Consider the following 21,562-nt stretch of genomic DNA (forward strand, 5'->3'; position numbering starts at 1 on the left):
TTATTTGACATATTTCGTACAATGATTTTGACTATTGTCATCCACCCATAGTTGTGATATGAGACCATGGGGTATGGTTTGGATAGTCCCTAAAGGGACCATTCGCTACGTAGGCGCCAACTCAGCAATGGTGAAGGACCATTCTCTTGAGGACTACCCAAGAGTGTAGAAGACTACCCACATAATATAATATATAAATAATAAAGAGGAGAGAGAGAAATCAGAGGGGAGAGAGGGAGGGGGCCCACCATTTTGCATCGTTGCCTCCGTCTTGCAGACGCCAGGAGTGACGCGACGCAGCCCAGGGGGCGGTGTGGGACACCGAGGACGAGCCGGGACGGGGGGAGACGACCCCCATACCGCACGGTCTGATCGTCAACTATTTGAGATTCGAGAATTCTTACTTTTGTATTCCCAAAATTTTCCAATTTTAGAATTCAGACAGATGGGAAAGCCGATGTGACTAGTTATCCAAATCGACAGTTGAGTTATTTATCCAATTTAATGGCTAAAAAGAACCGTAAATTAAAGGATTACCAGAATTAATCGTCAACTGACACACACCTTTTTCATCATGCATTGTGCCGTTTCAACAAAACGTAGTGATTGTTCACATCATATATAAGACGCAAATCTTTAACTAATTTGGTACGGTTTTGACGCCAGAAATATACATATTCGCTCTCAGGGGCGGAGGTTAATGGTGCCCCGGCCTCCACCGATTTTTTGTTCATAGTGTTAATTTTACCTAAAATTCCGAAATTCTTTTTGTAGCGTAAACTACTGGATTTTTAAGAGTGCGGCCCCTACCGATTGGGATTTTGAGAGTCCGACCCCCACCGAGTTTTTATTCAAGCTCCGTCACTGCTCGCTCTTAACTTTCAATTATCCGACTGGATTTCAAAAGAACCATCAAAATACTTCGATCAGTGCTGTCACCCTAAAATAATTTAGTGTAAAAAGACATAAATCTTGATCGCCCCGATTAACCTCTCATAAAATAAATCTTGAGTTCAACACTACCTTTAATAATACGATATAAGTTATAACCTAGCAAAACAACCGGTAAGAGTAATTTAATTAAGTTAGTGGGCTTCAAATTTTCTGGGCTCTGGTCATGCCAGATTGACATTGATACATGAAGGAACATTGAGAGTTGAGACTTCTTAATTATCTCTTTATTGTCCCCCACACAAAAGGTTACTATTTCTTTTTCTCTTTTTTTTACCTTTATTTTTATTGATATTTTATTTTCACAAGAAGACAAAACACTGTGTTAGACATATGGGTGGATCTTAACTTGTTTTAATAATTACTTTTTATTAGTGGATTCCGGCCCCCTGTTCAATAATTAGGGTTTAGTAGTGATGAGTAATTTACTTCCCATCAATGGGGGAGATTGACATAATCACTAGTGAGGAGAATGTTGGTTGAAATATTGATATATTTTCTAGTTTTTTGTTAGGGTTTTGGAACATATGATCAATGTCTCAAAAGTAGTCAATCATAGTGCTTTGTTAACGATCAAATTTAATTCATGTGAGTATCAATCTTATGAAAACGTTATCATAACTTTTTACCACCGTGTTGAGTCGTTTTGCTAAAGGATGTTTGGCTGGATAAAAAAGCTTGTAGAAAATTGTCGTGAAACAAAACCATATCATAAGGTAGATAATCATTAACAAGAGATTAAGAAGGTGGGCAAAGATGGAATTGAGATTCCAAATAAGGTTGGCGATGAAAGCAATGCAAGAACTTGGAAGGGCTTCAGGGAACATTGGCCTATTGGCACAGTGAATAGAGAATATGACTCCAACAATTAATGTACTATAGAATCCTAACATATAAAAGGTTTGTGCATACATAACATAAAAATATAAGTGGATAAGTTTATGAAAGTTATGAATTGAGGAATTGAACATATTCATTAAATGTGCCAAACAAGTATCCTAATGTCTACCCAAAAATGATAGCACACAAACTAATAAGATAAAAAGTGTATTAAGATAGAAAAACGTAATGCCACTTTAGCCATTCTCTGAGTAACGTACTATAGGTGGTCGGGTCTAAACTCTTAAGGGTCATGCCAGATTGCCAGTCGTGTTAAGGATGTAAGTTGTAAGTAAAAGAAGTGTGCTTCATACCTTTCGGCTTGTCATTCACTCCCAATCATAATGTGGTTGGAAGTTATTTTAAAGGATGGTGTAGTGCCCACACATATTAATAAGTGGTTGGTGTGGTCCTTGTATATTTCTTATTGAACATGACACACACCGTCTCTTGATTATAGCATTGTTTACTTCTTTTGTCTAAATAAGGAATATACTCAAATCTAAGTTCGACACTGGATCTTAAGGGCATGAGGCTCACAATTATCTTTTGGGATGTACATAAAGTTATATAATCACACAAATTATCATGCTCCATTCGAATACATGACTTTGAATTGAGATGTTGTACGAAAATATCTTTGATGTGTGTTTGACATGCATATCTTTTATAAAGCGTGTGTTACATTACTAGTATATAGTATATAGGTGAACGATATGTCACATGTACTTGTGTAAGGATTCGTCGAAGATGATTACGTCATTCTTGAGGCTTATTCTCGAGAAGATACGTTGTAGCTTACCCTGTTTAGTAAATAATTAGTAATCCATTCACTATTGTCCTAATCAAATCTCTATAAAGAACATAAATTATTACCAAACTAATCAAATCTCTATAAAGAATATAAACTATTAGCAAACAAAAATCCAAGTTTTTATGTATAACCATTTTTTTTTGTGTATAAATAAGATCTCTAATAATCATAATAAAATAACATCAATATTAACTTATTGTCATAAGTGCATTAAAAATGGGTAAATTTCATTATACGTCATTTAGGTTTTAGTAAAATTTTATGCGATGATCTTTAACTAATGAAATTACAATGAATGTCCTTTATTTATAATTTCTTTACAATAGATGTCCTTTATGTTTTAATTTTTTTTTACAGCAGATGTCCTTTATTTTTGTAACTTAATAAGAAAGAAAGGACACCGCCTGTAAAAAATTAAAATATAAAGAGCATTCGTTATAATTTCGTTAGTTAAGATTATCGTCTGATATTTTGTCACAAAGGTCGTCCTTTTTCAAAGCTCTCCACTTTAAGACAAACACCACCCATTCACACATCCCCTCACAGAAAAAACTCACCAATCACAATGATAGAAGACCAACGAGGAGGAGCACCCTACGGTATCCTCCTCGCCGTCGTAGTATTCATCCTGATCGGAATCCCTATGTTTCTCGGCGACGGCGGCGAAGCCCTGACGGAGTTCATCGCAGAGCTTCTGAGTCCGTTAGGTCTGTTACTTCTTCCAATCATTCTGTTACTCGCTATCCAATATTTATCTTCCGATTCCGGATCTTTTGTTTCCAGCATCTTCTCCGCCGGTGAACCTAATTCTATCCACCGTGCTAGTGGATCTCCGGTCGGTGTGGCGCTTGTGCTTCTTCTTGTGCTTTTTCTTCTGTATAATAAGTTTTCGATCTTCGGTGGTGATGATGATTCCGATGACTAGCTCCGATTTGTTAGTTTGTTTCGATCTGTTATTGGTTTTTGGTTTTCAACTTTTTGCAGTATTATTATTAATTACTATTATTGTAATTGTATTTAGTTATTTGTTTTATGGATTAATATGGAATATACTTACTTTATACGTATCTAAAGGAGGGAGTATTTTGTGTTTTGTCTGTGGTATGTTGTTTGACGAAAATGCCCTTGATCGTCGGAGCGTAACTAATATCTGTTATCTGTGATATTTTTTTGTAGGGTGTCCAGTATTCGAATTGAATTTGAATTTCAAAGTTCGAATTCGATTCGTTCTAATTCGATTTAGTAATCTTTAAGTTTGACTAGATTCAAAATGGTGTCAATAAAGACACGCTCTAAAATCTTATTTTCACACCTTCTACACGAGTCGTATAGATGTATAGGGTTATACATCCCGTATAAAGTCATCTTACATGACAAATATTAGGTCATATAATGTTATACAGCTCGTATAGATAGAGAAAATATTAGGTATAACATTCTATACGGGTCGTATAACATTTTTCTACAGTTCGTATAATGTTATACGTCTGGTATACATGGAGACAAAATCTCTGACTTTTTTTTTGTGCAACATTCTTCAATACGACTTGTATAACTCTATACGGGTTGTATATGTGTAGGGGTAAATTAAAATTTTAGGGAGAGACGTGGAATAGTGGGAGCCGAATCAAAATTCGAATAAAAATGATTCATGTTATGTTTATTTTATTTTCTGTTGAATGTTTTTTGCTTTTAATTTTTTTTACTTTTTTTTTTAATTTTTGGGCATATACTTGGTTTATACGCATGTAAAAAGGAGGGAGTATTTTGTATGTGGTATGTTGTTTGACGGAAATGCCCTTGATGGTGGGAGGTGATTAGTTTGACGTTTGCTCTCATTGGTGCATTTGAGAAGGGGTAAGGGTAAAGATGTAACTTCACCGTTCGTTAGCAAGGTGGGGCGTGGGATTGTGTGAGTGGTCTTGAGTTCTGACAATTGGTACACAACTCAACTTGTTGCACGTGCCTAGATCCGGGGATTGTTGGATCCGGTTTAAATTCCATTTTGGTCCCTGTAATTTGGATATTTTGTCTGTTTAGTACAAAGTTTTTATTTTTATTCTGTGGGTCCAAAAAGGGTCCACTAGGTTAACTTTATCCATTTTTTCTATTAACGAGAAGGTCAATTTATATGTCCGAATTGTCTTTCTAGTTAACAAAATTACATATAAAATAACCGAATTGCCCTTATCATTAACAAAAAAATAGATAAAGTTAACCCAATGGATTAAAATGGCAACGATAAAACCTTTTTGGACCTATAGACGAAAAATGAAACCTTTAGACTAACTGTTAAAATGTCCCAAACTACAGGGACTAAATAGCATTTAACTCTAAATAAAATTTAAGATCCGTTTGCAGTGAAATTAAATAATGCAAAACATTAATAAATTTGTTTTTATGGTATTAAAGTTTTGACATAAATAGTTTACAAGATTTATATAAAACTAATAGTGCACATTAATAAATTTGTTTATATGTTAATAAACTTTTGACATAAATAGTTTACATGATTTGTATATAATTGAAGCTTTGGGTTCAAATGTACGGATCACTAGTTTCATTATGTCATTAACTTATCACGAGAGTGGTCTAACGTGACCCTGTGGGTCATACGGTCAGAGAAGTGCAAACACTTTTATGTTACATTTCTAATTAATCGTTGGGACACTCCTAAATACATATTGGAGTAGCTAAAAGAATTACTTTGTAGGTAGGACACGCGATTAGCGATTAAGCACAACTAAGTGTGCACTATCTTCATAACATTTTGCACGTTGCAAGTGTCGGTTTGCATTTGAGACTCCATTATGGCAAGAATTCTTAAATGATGAAACTGGACCTATAATTCAAAGGATTTTTTTTTAAGTGTGAAAAAGAAAACAAAATAAAGTATGATAGGACTACTTAAATAGATACGTATCATTTAGGATAATTACACCAGTTAGATTATCAATTGCCTTTGTTGCCATTAGTAATATTCAATTATATCGAGCGGATGTAATAATAATTTTTTAAATGGAGTTCTACATGAATACATGGACCAACCAAAAGCGGTTGTTGTAGAAAAGAAAGAAAGTGTGCAAAAGTGATTTAAAACAAGCATGATAACATTGACATGTTTATACAAGAGTGGCCTTAAATAAATGAATGTTATAAATGTGTTTTATAGGAATTATTGTAATTCATCTTTTATAGATTAAAGTTGTTAATGCTTAAATGGCTCATTAGTTGCTGTTATTAATTGCCTTTGTTGTTAATAGTGTTATTTAGATTCACCAAACATATGCAAAAAATATCCTTCTTAAAAGGAGATCCACATGGACCAACCAAAAGCAGTTGTTGGTGCCCAAAGAAAAGAAAGTGTGCAAACTTATAAAACTGGTTAAAACAAGCATGAGAAATTGAGAACATTGACATTTTTGCAAAAGGATGGTGAAAGGATAAAGGATTACACAAACGATTGTTTATTTAGCTGTTAATGGTTTAGACAACTTACTGGTTCAGTATTTAATGATTCATATTGTTTGTTTCGCAAGCAGATGTCAGAATGATTCAGACATTTGTCTCTGAATGGTTAAACATTATACTGAGTCTAAATGGTTATGACCTCTTATCTGAATTGGTCAGACATTTGTCTCAGAACGGTTAAAAACACTATACTAGCTTTTAATGATTCAAACATCTTACTGGTTCAACACTTAATGTTTAGACCTCTTACTGGTTTAGCATTTACCCATTCAGAAGTTGTTAAACAGCCCCAAAGATATCAACTAAAGTGGGGAAGGGGTAAGCAAATATTTGGTTCGATTCGTAACCGAATTCAAATTCGGTTCGAATTTTTGTTATTTTTTAGACTCGGGCAATTTGTTTAAACCGAATTAACCGATTTTAATTTTAATTTTAATTTTTATATAATTGTATATATGTTAAGACTTAATTTTAGTCCATGTCCATACCTAAGCCCAAATCCACGTCTTTACCCGTGGATTCATCATCCAAAAGACAAAAAAATAAAAGAAACTACAAATCCTAATCGACTGACCGTAGTCTGTGTCACTCTTATGACTATCTTTTTTTTTTAGACTTGTTTGAAGTTTGTACTTTTGTTTTAAACTTGTTTGAACTTTTAAGTTTTGATATAATTTTTTTTTGTCATAAACAGGTTGAAAAAAAAATGATTTGGCTGAATTTAGTTAATTCGGTTATTCGGTTTGGTGTTCAGTTACAACAAGAAAAAAAAAACGAAGTAACCGACTCGAACTACCCGAATTAACCGTAACCGAATCGTTGGACAGCCCTACACATATTTCATATTTGTTGTAAGCAAATGCTAAGTATCACTACACAGATTATTGAAATATTTATAGGTGATCATTTTAAATGTGTAGCAAGGGAGAAGTATAAGTGAACTCTCCCGGCCGTTAGTGGTGCACAAAAAACCCGAACCCGGACCCGGACTCGAAAAAAAACCCGGAACCGGGTATTATAAAACCCGGGTTTTTTATACCCGAACCCGAACCCGACCCTACCCGTAGGGTAGGGACCGGGTATGCATATTTGATCTAAAACCCGAACCCGGAACCGGTTTTTTTTATACCCGGTTTATACCCGAAACCCGGTTTTATAAATACCCGAACCCGGAACCGGTTCATACCCGAAACCCGGTTTATACCCGAAACCCGGTTTAAAAAACCCGATTTTGATGTAATCTTGTTTAATTATGTATGCGTTAAGACTTCTAGTTCTTATGATTTTACAAAATTATGTATGCACTTTGATGTAATGAATCTTGTTTAAGTATTAGGTTTCTAGTTCTTATGATAAACAAAATTATGTAATCCACATATTTCTTTTCAAAGCCCAAAAGAACTAAACCAAAACCCCACTAAATCTCGTGACAATGCATGGCTGGTCCTGGTTGTTCTCATTTGATTTTTTTCGGCTCAACATGCAATTGCTTGAGCCACCTGCATCACTCATCTAGCCTTCTCCAGCCACCTGCATCACTCGTCTAGCCTTCTCCAGCCACAACCGCACTACCCGATGCGGTTTTTTCCCAACCCGATGCGGGTTTTTTAACCCGGTGCGGGTTTTTTAACCCGGTGCGGGTTTTTTCCCAACCCGATGCATACCCGAACCCTACCCGATGAATACCCGAACCGGACCCGAACCCGGAAATAGGGTATTATAATACCCGGGTTTTATAAACCCGACCCGAACCCTACCCGAACCTGGGTATATAGGGTATACATTTTTGGTAGAAAACCCGGACCCGGACCCAACCCGGTTTTTAAAAAAACCCGATTTTTTAAAACCCGATCCTACCCGAACCCGATCCTACCCGAAACCCGGTTTTAAAAAAAACCCGATTTGTGCACCACTACCGGCCGTTAGATAACTGTGATCTCAACCTTTTTAAAAAGACGTTAGTGAGCTGTTGGTGATAACCGATAACTACCAAGGTTAGTGAGACGAACAGTGGCGGATCTAGAAAGTTCATATAGGGGCAACATTTCAAAGAAAAAGGGTGACGAAATAAAAAAAACGTCAAAATTTTTTAAATTTTACACTACCGCCGGAGCGTTAAGGGTACCTTCTTATTTCTTAACGATACGTTTTAATGGTAATCTCTACTGGATTAGATATGACTAGTAAAAACAAACTCTTGGTAGAAGATCGAGGGGTAACCGACAGACAAACCATGTTATCGATTAAGATCAACATTTAATCAACACAGAAAATATCCTGCTGGGCGCGATGGACTAGCATGTGTAGTATATCTTAATATGTGACGCGCTAAAATTAAAATAAAACATGTAATGTAATTGATTAAAAACAACATTCAACCAACACAAAGAAAGTCAGTACAAAACAGCTGAATACAAAGCAACAAGATCACTATACTAACTAACAGCAATTTCAAAAAGGGTACTAGAAAGTTGACTTTCACTGGTCTCCTGGCAGACTCTTGATGATATCAGAATCACCTAAATCAATTCAAGACAAAATTCATCATTCACCGATCACAATAGTATTTTAAATAACGGATTATCTGATAATAAAACATGTCTCGAATTAAATACCTGCATCAATGATACTTAGGCATGACACACGGAAATACTTTCCACATGCGGTTCCAAGATCGACATTATCTAAACACAAAAATTATGGAGAGGAAACATTGTTAAAACTGTGTTTCGCAAGTTGAAAATTATTGTCGGGCAGAGGGCCAAACAGGTATTTACTTCTTGTTTTTACTTGTGGAATTTTAAATGCACGGTTCCAAACTTCCAGTTAAGCTTTACAGGCTAGTGAAAAGCCATAAAGGAGCTCAGGCGCTAAGAAAATTACATATTTTTTTGGCACCACATAAATCGTTATAAATCTATCCGCTACATAAAATATAAAAAAACTAAAGCCAAATGAAGGGGAAAAAGATGATGGTAAAGGGAAGCTTACTTCCATTGTAATGGTGAACGCCAACCTTGGCAAGCATGGCGTAGTACTCAATCTCGGATTTCCTCAAAGGCGGGCAGTTGTTGGAAATGATGATCAACTTACCTACATTTCCCATAATTCATACAACAAATAAGCCTCGCTACAGTAACCAAAATCAATGCCACCATAACTCATAAAAGATCCAATAAACCCAACAAAAACTAAAAAAATAAAGAGTTAAATGCCATTTTAGTCCCTGTGGTTTGGGCCATTTTGCCAGTTTAGTCCAAAGGTTTCATTTTTAACCTTTGGGTCCAAAAAGGTTTCACAGTTGCCATTTTAGTCCACTTGGTTAACTTCATACATTTTTTCTAGGCTAAATTGCACTTTTCGTCCTTTATGTTTCAGGGTTTTTGCAGGCGCTGTCCTTTAAGTTTAAAAATTACACTCTATGTCCTTTATGTTTACACTCTATGTCCTTTCTGGGTTTATGAGAAAGGACATCGCTTGTTATAGGTTGCAAACATAAAGGACACCGCCTGTTATAGGTTGCAAACATAAAGGACACCGCCTGTTATAGGTTGCAAACATAAAGGACACCGCATGTTATAGGTTGCAAACATAAAGGACATAGAGTGTAATTTTTAAACTTAAAGGACAGCGCCTGCAAAAACCCTGAAACATAAAGGACGAAAAGTGCAATTTAGCCTTTTTTCTATTAACGAGAAGGCTAATCCAGTCATTTTATATGGCTGAATTACCATTTTAGTTAACAGAATTACATACAAAATGACCGAATTGGCCTTCTTGTTAACAGAAAAAATGGATGAAGTTAAACCAGTGGACTAAAATGGCAACTGTGAAACCTTTTTGGACCCACAGGTTAAAAATGAAACCTTTGGACTAAATTGGCAAAATGGCCCAAACTACAAGGACTAAAATGGCATTTAACTCAAAATTAAATTAAGAGCAGATTTAAATCAACCTTTAGAGCTTCTGAGAGATTCGAGAACCGTCTTGTAACCAAGAGTGTACTTTCCACTCTTCATTACAAGAGCCAACCTATTGTTGATACTCTCATGAGTCTTCTTCTGCAATTTCATACAAATCAACAATCAACAACTTGCCTAGTAAAAAATCAACGCAATACTCGCAACGACTAAACAAAATCAGTAATTTACCGTCTTCTTTCCCGACACCATTGTAGCTCCTAGCAAAGCAACTAGAAATTTCACATAAACATCAAATTAAAACAAAAACATAACTAATATACATAACTGCAAAAATAAAAATAAAAACATCAAAAATGAAAAACTGATGGCTTTCAAGATCACATTCAACACAATGTAAACTTGCACATGCAAATTAGCGATAATACCAATACCAAATTTATGAAAAAGCTGGAGTACCGTACCGAATCTATCAGTTTGATACCAGTTCGATAACGGTACTCGTTACCAAATGCTCACTTTATAATTTAGGGATGAGCACGGTACCCGTTCGGTACCGAACCGGTACCGAAAGTACCGATACCGAAAAACGGGGAAAAGTGGTACCGGTACTAGTACCGAATACACCGGTTCGGTACCGGTACTTACCGGTGTTTTACCCGTAAATACTGGTACCGTACCGGTACCGAAAAACGAAGAAAATGGGAACCGGTACCGAATATACCCGGTACGGTTAGGTACCGGTACCAAATGCTCATCCCTACTTTATATGGTATTGGTACCGAACCGGTACGAATTGTACTGATAACATTTTTTTTGGAAAAGTGGGTGCCGAATTAGGGCTGTTCAAAAAGCTCGCTCGATATGGCTCGGTTTGAAACTGAGCCGAGCCGGCTCAGCTTGGTTAGAAAGTGAGCCTAGCTCCGCTCAGCGTAACGGGCCAGATTTGCTCAGTTTGCCTCGCTTGTTAGCTCAGCTCGGCTTAACTTGGATTGTATTACTTTTAATATACTTTATTTTGTATACATTATAATATATCGAAAAAATGATTATTATTTACATGTATTTAGAAGTGTAATTTGTTATCTATAGCATTTGAATCTTGATTACCATGCTAATGAACTTATATTGTATTTCGTTGAAATTTAGAACTTATTTTATGTTGTTAAACTTGATTTTGGCTTGTAATGCATTAGGTTAAGCTTATTTTTAATACAACAAGCATCACAAAACCCTAATTACGCATCGATTTCACTCGAGAATGGGATAAATTTATTCAGTTAAATCTAACATTAATATGATCAAATATATATAACAAACAGAAAATAAATTGTGAGATATATCGATCTGTTACTTGTTATGGTTGAAATTGTAGAAAAAACATACCTGCAAACGGACAAGAGTTGCTCCGGCGCGATTCAGTTGAAGAAGAGGACAGTAAACCCTAATTTTGGTGCAGCTCTGTTATATACTCGAGCAGGCATAAGTGGGCTGGGCTTATGTTCAATGAGATATGGGGGTTTCTTTTTATTGGGCTAAAAAAATTTAAAGTTCATTGGATTTTAATAATTTCTAAGTTCCCAATTGTTTTTCATTGGCCACAATAGTTCTAAGTTGATAAATAATTATTGGCAGTGTCAACTATTAGGCCGGAGGGCGTGTAGGGCGCCACCCCCGCCACCTCACCATTGATAGCGCCGAAGGAGCGCCACCACCCATACCTGGCAATTTAAAGGGGGGTGCCATAGTTAACTCACCAGCATGGTAACAGGCGTTTTTTGCTTGATCGAGCTAAGTTGGTCAAGATAAGGGGCCGTCATAGGCATTGAGGGGGCTTTATCCCACACCCTGCAAGTTAAGGGTATGCGTGATAAAGCTCCTTGGCTGACGTGGATCTGAAGTGGCGTGATAAAACCCCTAGGGGCTTTATCCCACACCCTCCAGCCTTAACATATTGGCCTCCAATGAACCCTGACTAACAGAATCCTAACGCCATTAGTCTCCAGTCGTCGGAAAAACGTTTTTGGCCGGAAAATTCAACTTTTTCGTCCCAACCTGATCGTAACCTTATTACGGATCTTCAGAAACACATTTTCTAGTAAAAGCCCGAATTATTGAGGTCGCCGGAAAACTTTTTTTTTGCTAGAAAACTTCTTTTTGGCCGGAATACTCAACATTTTCATCCCAAACCTCTTTATAATCTTATATCGGACCTTTATGAACCTTTTTCTGGCAAAAAAAAACGGTTTTCTGACGACCAGAGACTAATGACATTAGGCTAGTTCTGTTAGTCAGGGTCAATTGGAGGCCAATATATTATAGTTAGGACTGTCAGTGGTTATTTTTGAAGGTGAAATTGTTGGCGGCCAATAACGAACAGTTGAGATTATTAAAATCCAATATTTCAAGTTTAAAACGTAAAAGTCTTCTTTTTTTTTTTTTTTAATTTTGTCAGTCTCCTAGTCTAAGTGACTAAATCAGTGTCCGCATATGTCGATCGCTTCGTATACTGATATATCTTAGTTTTCAAATTTTTAGGATCGATTTAGTTGATGATAGTTTAATTAGTTCGTTTAATCGTTTATCACCCACGGTTCTGGACGAGAGCCGATTCAAGCCAGTCAGCTTATACACTCAATCAGGTATTGAATCAAATAGAAAACAAACATGTTAAATCGCAAGCGTGAAACTATGAATGAGATGGAAAGTGATGATACTGGTTCGGTTTGATCATTTCTACACATATAACCACAATCGAACCATAAAACCAGGTTATAATAATAAACCATAGCCGAACTATAGGTTTTTCAATTGGTTTTTCTACTCGCCTTTAGCATTCAGCCTTCGGGTCTCTAAATCATTACTTTAACACCTTCTACGAACCATATATCATTCGTGAATAAGTTGTTGTATGTTAGGTTTACAAGGAATTTGATCTTAATACCATTCATACGTTATAAACACTTCAGTTGTGGAAGACATAAGAAAATGAGATACCAAAAGACTTCTTCGTGCGGTCGCGCCCCTCCACGCCCCACTGGTATGGTGACACACCCCCAAAAAGACTCATATCGGCAAGTTCTGCAAAAGGGGTGCCACGTCGGCGATGATGTGGCCACGAGCATGGATAGGTCTAACACCCACCGCACTAAGTCTAATATATAATTGTATAAATTGTGATTTGTATATTATCTAAATTGATTTACAAAAGATAAGTCTTATATAAGTTATAAAAATAACAAAGATGGGTTGATTCGATAACAAGTCGAAGCCCAATCGAGTTAACCGAACATTATACGTTTCCTTCTATTTTCTTAAATATAATCAAAAGCAATAAACTTTTTCATCAGTAATATAATTATAAATCGGGAATAAAACAATTTAAGAGGTATGCACTGAAAATATACCTTTGGAGTTTGGACGATATTCTAACCGATTAACCCATTCGACCTGTTTCCATAAGAACCTAACCTTTAATTTGACCAACTATTTGTGCATCAAACACAATAAGAACTCATTTGGAAGATCAAACAAGCATTCCTCCTGGTTATCAGCTGATAATTAAGGACACTTATTTTTAAAACACTGTTCTGTTATATGATCATATCCTCTCATAATACTTTTTCTCAAAAAACTAACCTGTCAGCGACAGTAGTATATCTTTACACAAATGCTACTACACCCGTGCTAAAATCAAACATCGCAGAGCCGGGCTATAAAATATAGGAAATAAACCCGATTCTCAAAAGTTCACCAGCCAGTTGAACTCAGAAATCACTGCCAATGGAAGAATAGTTCTCCATCTATCGACTTTAAATAAGTTCTCTGCAAGAAAACAACAGAAAATATGTGATTCGAGCTCAGACCGTTTCCAAAAGAGGAAACGTTTCAACTTTCATGGGAAGGTTACAAGTAGAATTAGCGCAGTGTTTAACAGTCTTTCAACAACATATTGACTAATGGCAGATAGATTTTGTCACGTTCAAGAGCCATGAACCCTATGAAAGAAGTAAAAAATATAGAAACAGAGAATAAAATTGCAGGCAGATAGAAAGTCGGAACACTTAATGTTCACTCTTCAAAATCCATTTTTTTCATTTTAATATTGCATCGAATAATTTTTTTTTGAAAATTACTCCTTCCAATGGACTGAATATTTCTCTGTTTGTTATCTAAATAAAATAATAAAAATGGGAAAGCCTTTTCAGATAGTTGAATTTCTTTACTATGTTTGAACATTTGGATGGTATTAAATGTCATTTACTCAAATTGCCTCATGAATAAACTGAACTAGAACCCACCAGCAGGGGTGGACCCGGTGCATGAGCACTAGGGTCAACTGGTCAAGTGACCCCATAGGTTTTTGAACGATGAGTCGATGACCCCTAAAACAATTTGCATGATAATAAATATCCGGGGACCTATCCCTATAGACATATACGTAGACTGAAAAGTTTCGACGAAAACAAAACTTTTGCATCATAAGTGAGATTCAAAAAAGATCCAACCAAAAGAAAATCAAAATTCAGAAACAAATCGATCTATTGGAAATATAAAATATCAGAGTTAATAAAGAACGGAACGAGATCTAACCTTCATGCTATTCCCAAACTTTCAAGTTTGTCACAGTGAGGGGTTGGCAAGTTTCTGCTCCATGAGCGCCTCTGCATTTCCACATGGCAATAACGCCACAGCATATTTTTGTAATCTTTGAACACACTATTTTCAATATTAACTCTTGCAGGCGAACCAAGTGGATACTTCTGATCAAAATCAGATGATTTCACGTAAAACTCCACTCCATATTCCTTGGTCATCTTAGAAAACTGATAAGTATAGTTCCTTTGTAATGAATATTCAGGCTCTGAAAACGGGAGACACGCGAGCAATACGATAAGCAAAAACGGTAAAAGTTGAAGAAGTAACATCATATTAGGATTGGTCCCACCACCGCCACCATCACCAGTATGCTGACCACCTGCTGCCGCCCGTCTGGTTCTGTACACATGAGCTGTACGAAACATATCACCCTGACCAAAAAACGACCTAAAGATTTCATCAGCATCAAAATCATCCTCAAACATATTGTGTCCTGTTCTTCTTCTTCGTCTCATATGATTATACTGCTGACCGTACTCGTCTCCCTCGACGAAACCTGTTTGATCATACTGTCTTCTTGAGTTATCATCACTCAGACACTTAAACGCCTTGCCAACTTTCTTAAAAGCTTCCTCGGATCCAGGAGCTTTGTTCTTATCAGGATGAACTTTCAACGACAGCTTCCTGTAAGCCTTCTTAACCTCCTCAACAGAACAACTTTTACCAACACCCAAAATCTCATAATAATCCGTGCTACTTTTGATTTTACGAACCACTTGAACGTGTTCTTCGGTATAACTCGGCTCTCCTTTCACACCTTCATCCTGCTTGGGATCTACACGGTTACTTGCAACATTATTTCTACCATCCGATGGACTCGGATTCGCGGAATCAAGATTTTTACACGCCGCCAAAAGATCATCTACAGATAAATTATGATTTAACCGTTGTGCAATGCCAATAAACTTCAGCGCACGCTCCTTGTTGCCAGATGCAATCGCCTCTTTCGCAATGCCGATGCATTTCATTGCCTCATCCTTATTACCGTCCATAATTATTGTACAAAGTACAAACTCAGCTCAACACTGAAGTTGCTCAACGGTCAACACATTAACCAATCACATTCACCAACTACCAAAAGCAACGCTAAAAAACAGAAAAAATATCTCAAAATTAGGGTTTCGCGAACAATCAGATAAATTCAAGCTAAGGACATGAAATTAGGTTATCAATTATCATCAAAGCCTTCATCTATCTATATAATTCGAGTATTATACTATAAATCTGTAAATTAGACAAATGAAACAAGTATACAAGCATAAAAGGATCAGGCGATAAGTGATAAACTGCACAGACGATGTATCCTAGGGTTTCACAGATTCGTAAACCGTAATTCACAACAACTGAAACACAAATCATAACTACTCGACGATTAAAATCAGGCGAATGAAGAACAACATGTTCGATGATTAATTGAAACTATGCAGGTTGATTAATGGTTTTATATAATTATAGAAGCAATCTAGAACTTGAAATTAACGAATGTTTGAATAGATCGATAGTGAGGCGAGATTAACTAACCTTACAAGCGATCGGATGATTGAAGAACTATTTGAGGTCTCTGTGATCTACATACATACATACAGTGGAAATAGTGATTTTGTCATCCACATTCCACAGTCATTCAACCGACGAGTAAAGTAACACAACGGCTTGGCTGGCTTCTTTCATCGGCTTGATTTTGTGTATCGTTCTGGTCCCTGTGGTTTATTTGGTTGCCGGGTTTAGCCCCTCCTAGGAATTATAGCCTGGACCTTTTTTAGGTTCTACACGTTATATTATATCATGGTTGTAGAACTCGTTTAGCGCTAGTCGGCCGGTGAAGTGGGACTATCGATTAATTGGATTAGACTTTTTATATATAACTTTAAGTTTTAAACATATATACACATATTTTTTTAAGTAGAACAAGTTTTAACCGGAATCTGACAGGTTTTGGCAAGAATCTGCGATTTTTCTGATTTTTGCCGATTTTTGTTCCGATTTTTAGTCGGCCGACTAGCGATTAATGAATTGATCAACGAAAAATTAACGAGTAAAGGGCCGACTAGCGATTAATCGGTGATTTTTACAACACTGCATTATATACCTATATTAATGTATAACATAACCGAGAAACAATGAAATAACGGTAATGCGATAACGCCGTCAAACGAACTTTCGTTTTACAACTTCAGTACAGAAATATCTAGAGAGAAAAAAAAGCAAGAAAGAGACAGTAGAGTGATGGTCTGTTGGAAGAGGACCCAGCCATGACCTCCGGCCGGTCTCCTCACTTAGCCGGTGATGATGGTGGTGGTCTCGTTTGTGGAACAGTAAGGTTTTAGAAATCTCATTTTTTTTCTTAATATTTTCTTTTCAGTTTGCTAGATGCCTAGATATATTTCAGGCATACAAAACAGAGATGACTTTAATTGTTATTTTAAAGCATTTTTTATACAAAACAAAGATGACTTTAATTGTAACAATCGGGGGTGTGAATCAATCGAGCCAATTAAGCTACAACTTGTTTCAAATTTTATGTTTAAAGCTTAAGCTCGATTCATAGTAATTTTATATGCTCTAGAACCTCTCAGGTTTATCTTGTTTATTTTTGTGATTTGTTTAAATGTTTTATGTGTGTATTACCTTTAATTATATAAAAAAACTAATATATATTGTTTAGTTGTTTTATCATAACAATATTTTTTTCTATTCTTATACTTAATAAATTATTAAATTCATATAAGTAATAGGGTCAGTTACCTCACAAGTCTATTTAAACTCGATATATATGAAACATGGAGTTGAGATCAATAATTAAAGAACTCTAATATAGGCACAGACTTGTAATTTATGTCCTGCTAACAATACCTTGGGTTGGGCAATTACATGAATTTAGTTTATTTATTAAACATGAAATGGTCACGCCATACACACACCATTGACTGTTTACGGTCTGTACACCATTGACTAGGGCTGTAAACGAACCGAACGTTCAGCGAACAGTTCGTGAACTGTTCAGCGGGTAGTTCGTTTATGTTCGTTCGTTTAATAAACGAACGAACATGAACAAGAAATTTCGTTCGATTAGTTAAATGAACGAACATGAACAGAGGTCTCGTTCGTTCGATTGTGTTCGTGAACGTTCGGTAAGGTGTTCGTAAACGTGTTCGTGAACATGTTCATGAACATTCATTAATTTGCGTTCGTTTGTGTTTTAATTGAAGATCTTTGTACTTTTTTATATTTTATTTATACTTTTTATATTATTAAACTTTTATTTATTTTATTACCCTAACAATTAAACTAGGAAACCCACTTTCACCTTATTTATGCATCATTTCCCTTTCATTTCTCATTATTTACATCGGTGAATACGATCGACCTCTGTTCCACAATAAGGGATTCAAGTTTGAGTGCTACTCTCTGGGCCATCTATCTTTATCCTTCGTCGCGTTCGCCAAATTTATTTGTGTTTGTTTGTGTTCGTGAACCGTTCGCGAACACGCTCATTTCCTTAATGAACGAACACGAACATAAAATCTCGTTCGGTAAGTGTTCATGAACCGTTCGTGAACACATTTATTTCCTTAATGAACGAACACGAACAAGGCCTTGTTCGTGTTCGTTCGGTTCGTTTACAGCCCTACCATTGACTGTTTACTATACATTTTTATATAGTTAGGGGTGTGTTTGGGTTGGTTTTGGCCCAAAGCCATAATCATAACCAAGATGTTGGTCAATAGATAACCTCGATTGATTATGGAGGTTTTGAATAATCAGTTTGAAGGTTATAGCGTGCCGATTAACCGTGAATTTGGGCCTCGCTAAGAATAGCTTAAAACCATATAATTGAGCATAATTTGAGTTTAAAGTTAAACCACAAAATAAATTGTTATTACATATTTCTATAAGATAGTATATTACATCTATATCTATATATATATATATATTAATAAATGAGATGATTTGGGTCATTTGTCTTTGAATGGTGGAGCCATTTTGCTTATGTGGCATCCATTGGTTTAGTGAACCTTGATTTTGGGAGGGAATCATTCTAAATACACACAATCTTCTTTGCACGCGGGATCCGAAACAATTAGGTCGGACTTTTGGATCATCCACCTCCTAAAATGGATCTTATATATTATTTTGCAAAACCCTAGGAGCCTTCATCTGCATTCTTTCTCATCTCCATCATCAGCAGCAGGTTTTGCAAAACCACGATCCTCCTTCTTCTTCGTTGTTCTACGATTCAAACTCTACAATCGACGGTATGTATTAATCATTTTGGTATATGTTATTTTGATTCTCAATTTCATCCATCTTTGATCGTTTTTTCCTTTTTTATTAATGATGTTTATGTGACAACTCACTCAAAACCAGGTATCCGTACGACCTAATTAACTATTAATTATTGCTTAATTACTGTGCTTTACTGAGTTTGCTGATAAACTGCTACTTGATTTCTGATAACTGTACATGTCTGCATCATACTTTGATTTCCGTCACTACATTACTTAATTACTGAACTTTAGTGACAAATATGATGCACAAAAGCACAGTAGCATTTGAACGGATAACCTATTGAACATGCTGATATAGCCAGCATCAGGCAAACACTGCCTCTAAAGGCCTGTATGAGCCAGAATTATTTTACTACACCCATAGTGTGTGTAGGTATACAAGGGTTGTATGATTACGTCTCTAGGGATAAGATATAGAGATTTGGATGTGCCTAAAACATACTTTAAGCACGAAACACAGCACTTTTATCAACATACTAGCTTCTAGCTAATTAATAAAGTGCCAAAACATGAGAAATTATTCCTGACACTTTGCAGAATAAATTGTGTCGCTAAAAGTATTATTTATGACGCTTAAAAGATTACTTAAGCACTTTAACGGATTACTATCCAACCGAACAACCGGACAATACCCGGAGCATAAAAATATTGCCATAAATATTATTGGCATTTTTCTGAGCCAGTTAGGGTCCCTGATTACCCTAACACCCGCATTATAACGCATTAAACAACTAACGGGGTTAAACCCTAAACTTAACCGACTTAACTTAACTAAACTGTAACTGAACAATCGAGATCCAACCGGGTGGTCCCACCACCCTAATGAAATCGGCCAAGATGATGGGACAAGGGGGGGTACACTTTTATTATATTATATTGGGTTTGTGGATATCTAGAACAAGAAACCGTTGGGCGATAACGAAAATTTTCTCTATAAATACACACACTCACACATAGAACACACACACTCATCAACTCACTCTCTCTCTCCCTCTTGTGCTCCCTCACGGCCGTAGCCACCCACCACCATCCATCCATTTTTCGGTTCGTGTCTCTCCATTCCAAGCATATACTAGTGACGGGGATCACCTACAACGGAGCTTGGAGCAAACGGAAGCTAAAGGACCACGTGCATTTGCTTTTATCCACGCCATTTTCGACTAGATTCTTCCCTAGCCCCGAGCTAGAGGTATAACATTTAAAACTCGTTTTTAATCATATCTAAAGTGGTTAAAAGGATTTTTAACGGTTAAAAGTCGGTAACCCATCTTTTGAATCTTTAAAGTCTACTAAAACTCGAATATCGTTGGATAAAAGGTCATGTCGCGTGTAAAAGTCGTAGTATTCGAATATGTTGATTATTGAGGCCCGATCTACGTTGTGGTGGCTCTTATCATCGTTTAACCCGACTTTGTTAAGATCCCGAATCTTGACATACACTTGTTTCTAGCGGTACGAGGGTTAAAAGGTGAAACTCCACCACACGGGAAACATGAACTTGTGTAAAAGTGTTTTGACGCGGGAAATAGTATTTAAAACGAGCCGATTTACGTATGTACAAGTGGTATATTCGTAGAACCGGGTGTTGAGAAAATCATGTTTTATAAAAGTGGATAACATGTTAATAAAAGATGATTTATATGAACTACAAGTGTAAAAACACTTGTGAAACGAAAGATCCGACAAAATAATCATTTTTATAAAAGTTGTCGGGAAGTTGTAAAGGAGGATTTGTGATAAAAACTGGGTTTTTACAAGACTAAATCATTTTACACATAGATCCATTGATTATAACGAGATCTACACCGTAGTTTTTAGAAAAACTACAAGTTCATGAAATGATGCGATTTTACATACTTATCGACAAGATTAATGTGTTGGAAATTGATTGATTGAAATAAAAGGAGTGTTGAAATGATTTTGTAAAAGAAAATGATACGCTTGAAAGCGTGGCCACCTCCAGTTACAGGGGAAACTCTGGCGAAATTTTTCTAAAATTTAACACTTAGAATTATTCACAAGTGTTAGAGTTATTTTTGGAAATATTTACAAAACATATTTCGCCATGACTTTATTTATTAAATAATCGGAGGTGGGATTTTCACAAAACTAAACGTGATAAATATATATTCGGTAAATATATTTTGTCACCACACTGTTTATGATTATTTTGTGAAGATGTATAAATATTATTTTCAGAGTAAAAATAATATTTACAAACCTTGTCGAACCTGAAATAATACAAACGCTTATACGACAAGAATATAAGTTACAACGGTAATTATCATTACCACTTAATCGCCAAAACATAACTTACGCTTTATTCGGAAATATTCATAAACGCATGTGTTGTCAATATATTATTTTGGGAAAGTATTACGTGGAAAAGGAAATATATTATTTTTGAGAAAAATAATTATATTTTTGGAATAAGAAATAAAATGTATTAAGTGGGACTTAATAAAATGATATAATTACACATGTATTAATTCCCCCATCCTTGGGAAGGAAAATACGTTATCAAGTATATACACGGAGCGGTTGTCTAACCGTTTCCTGAAAATATAAACTATGAAGCT

The 21,562-nt window shown here is 36.0% G+C and overlaps 3 protein-coding genes across 4 annotated transcripts; 1 reads left to right on the forward strand and 2 right to left on the reverse strand.

Moving 5' to 3' along the window:
- Positions 1–3,117: 3,117 nt before the first annotated feature.
- Positions 3,118–3,717, forward strand: LOC110930708. The gene has a single exon (XM_022174065.2). It carries the CDS (start codon positions 3,210–3,212, stop codon positions 3,567–3,569), a length of 360 nt encoding a protein of 119 aa, XP_022029757.1. The 5' UTR covers positions 3,118–3,209; the 3' UTR covers positions 3,570–3,717.
- Positions 3,718–8,449: 4,732 nt separating this feature from the next.
- On the reverse strand, positions 8,450–11,540 carry LOC110930707 (60S ribosomal protein L30). 2 transcript variants are annotated; one of them, XM_022174063.2, is made up of 6 exons: positions 11,422–11,540; positions 10,267–10,307; positions 10,071–10,176; positions 9,107–9,208; positions 8,731–8,799; positions 8,450–8,634 (listed from the first exon to the last, which is right to left on the reverse strand). In XM_022174063.2, the coding sequence occupies exons 2-6, from the start codon at positions 10,285–10,287 to the stop codon at positions 8,594–8,596; spliced, it is 339 nt and encodes a 112-aa protein (XP_022029755.1). In that variant the 5' UTR covers positions 10,288–10,307; positions 11,422–11,540; the 3' UTR covers positions 8,450–8,593. The 2 variants fall into 2 exon arrangements, with proteins under 2 accessions (XP_022029755.1, XP_022029756.1); XM_022174064.2 differs by having other exon boundaries at positions 10,267–10,295; positions 11,422–11,487.
- Positions 11,541–13,549: 2,009 nt separating this feature from the next.
- LOC110930706 (chaperone protein dnaJ 49) lies at positions 13,550–16,354 on the reverse strand. Its single transcript, XM_022174062.2, has 3 exons — positions 16,216–16,354; positions 14,629–15,780; positions 13,550–13,860 (listed from the first exon to the last, which is right to left on the reverse strand). The coding sequence occupies exon 2, from the start codon at positions 15,684–15,686 to the stop codon at positions 14,631–14,633; it is 1,056 nt and encodes a 351-aa protein (XP_022029754.1). The 5' UTR covers positions 15,687–15,780; positions 16,216–16,354; the 3' UTR covers positions 13,550–13,860; positions 14,629–14,630.
- Positions 16,355–21,562: the final 5,208 nt, after the last annotated feature.

The sequence above is a fragment of the Helianthus annuus genome, chromosome 3 (genome assembly GCF_002127325.2).
Source record: "Helianthus annuus cultivar XRQ/B chromosome 3, HanXRQr2.0-SUNRISE, whole genome shotgun sequence".
NCBI classification, from domain to species: Eukaryota; Viridiplantae; Streptophyta; class Magnoliopsida; order Asterales; family Asteraceae; genus Helianthus; species Helianthus annuus.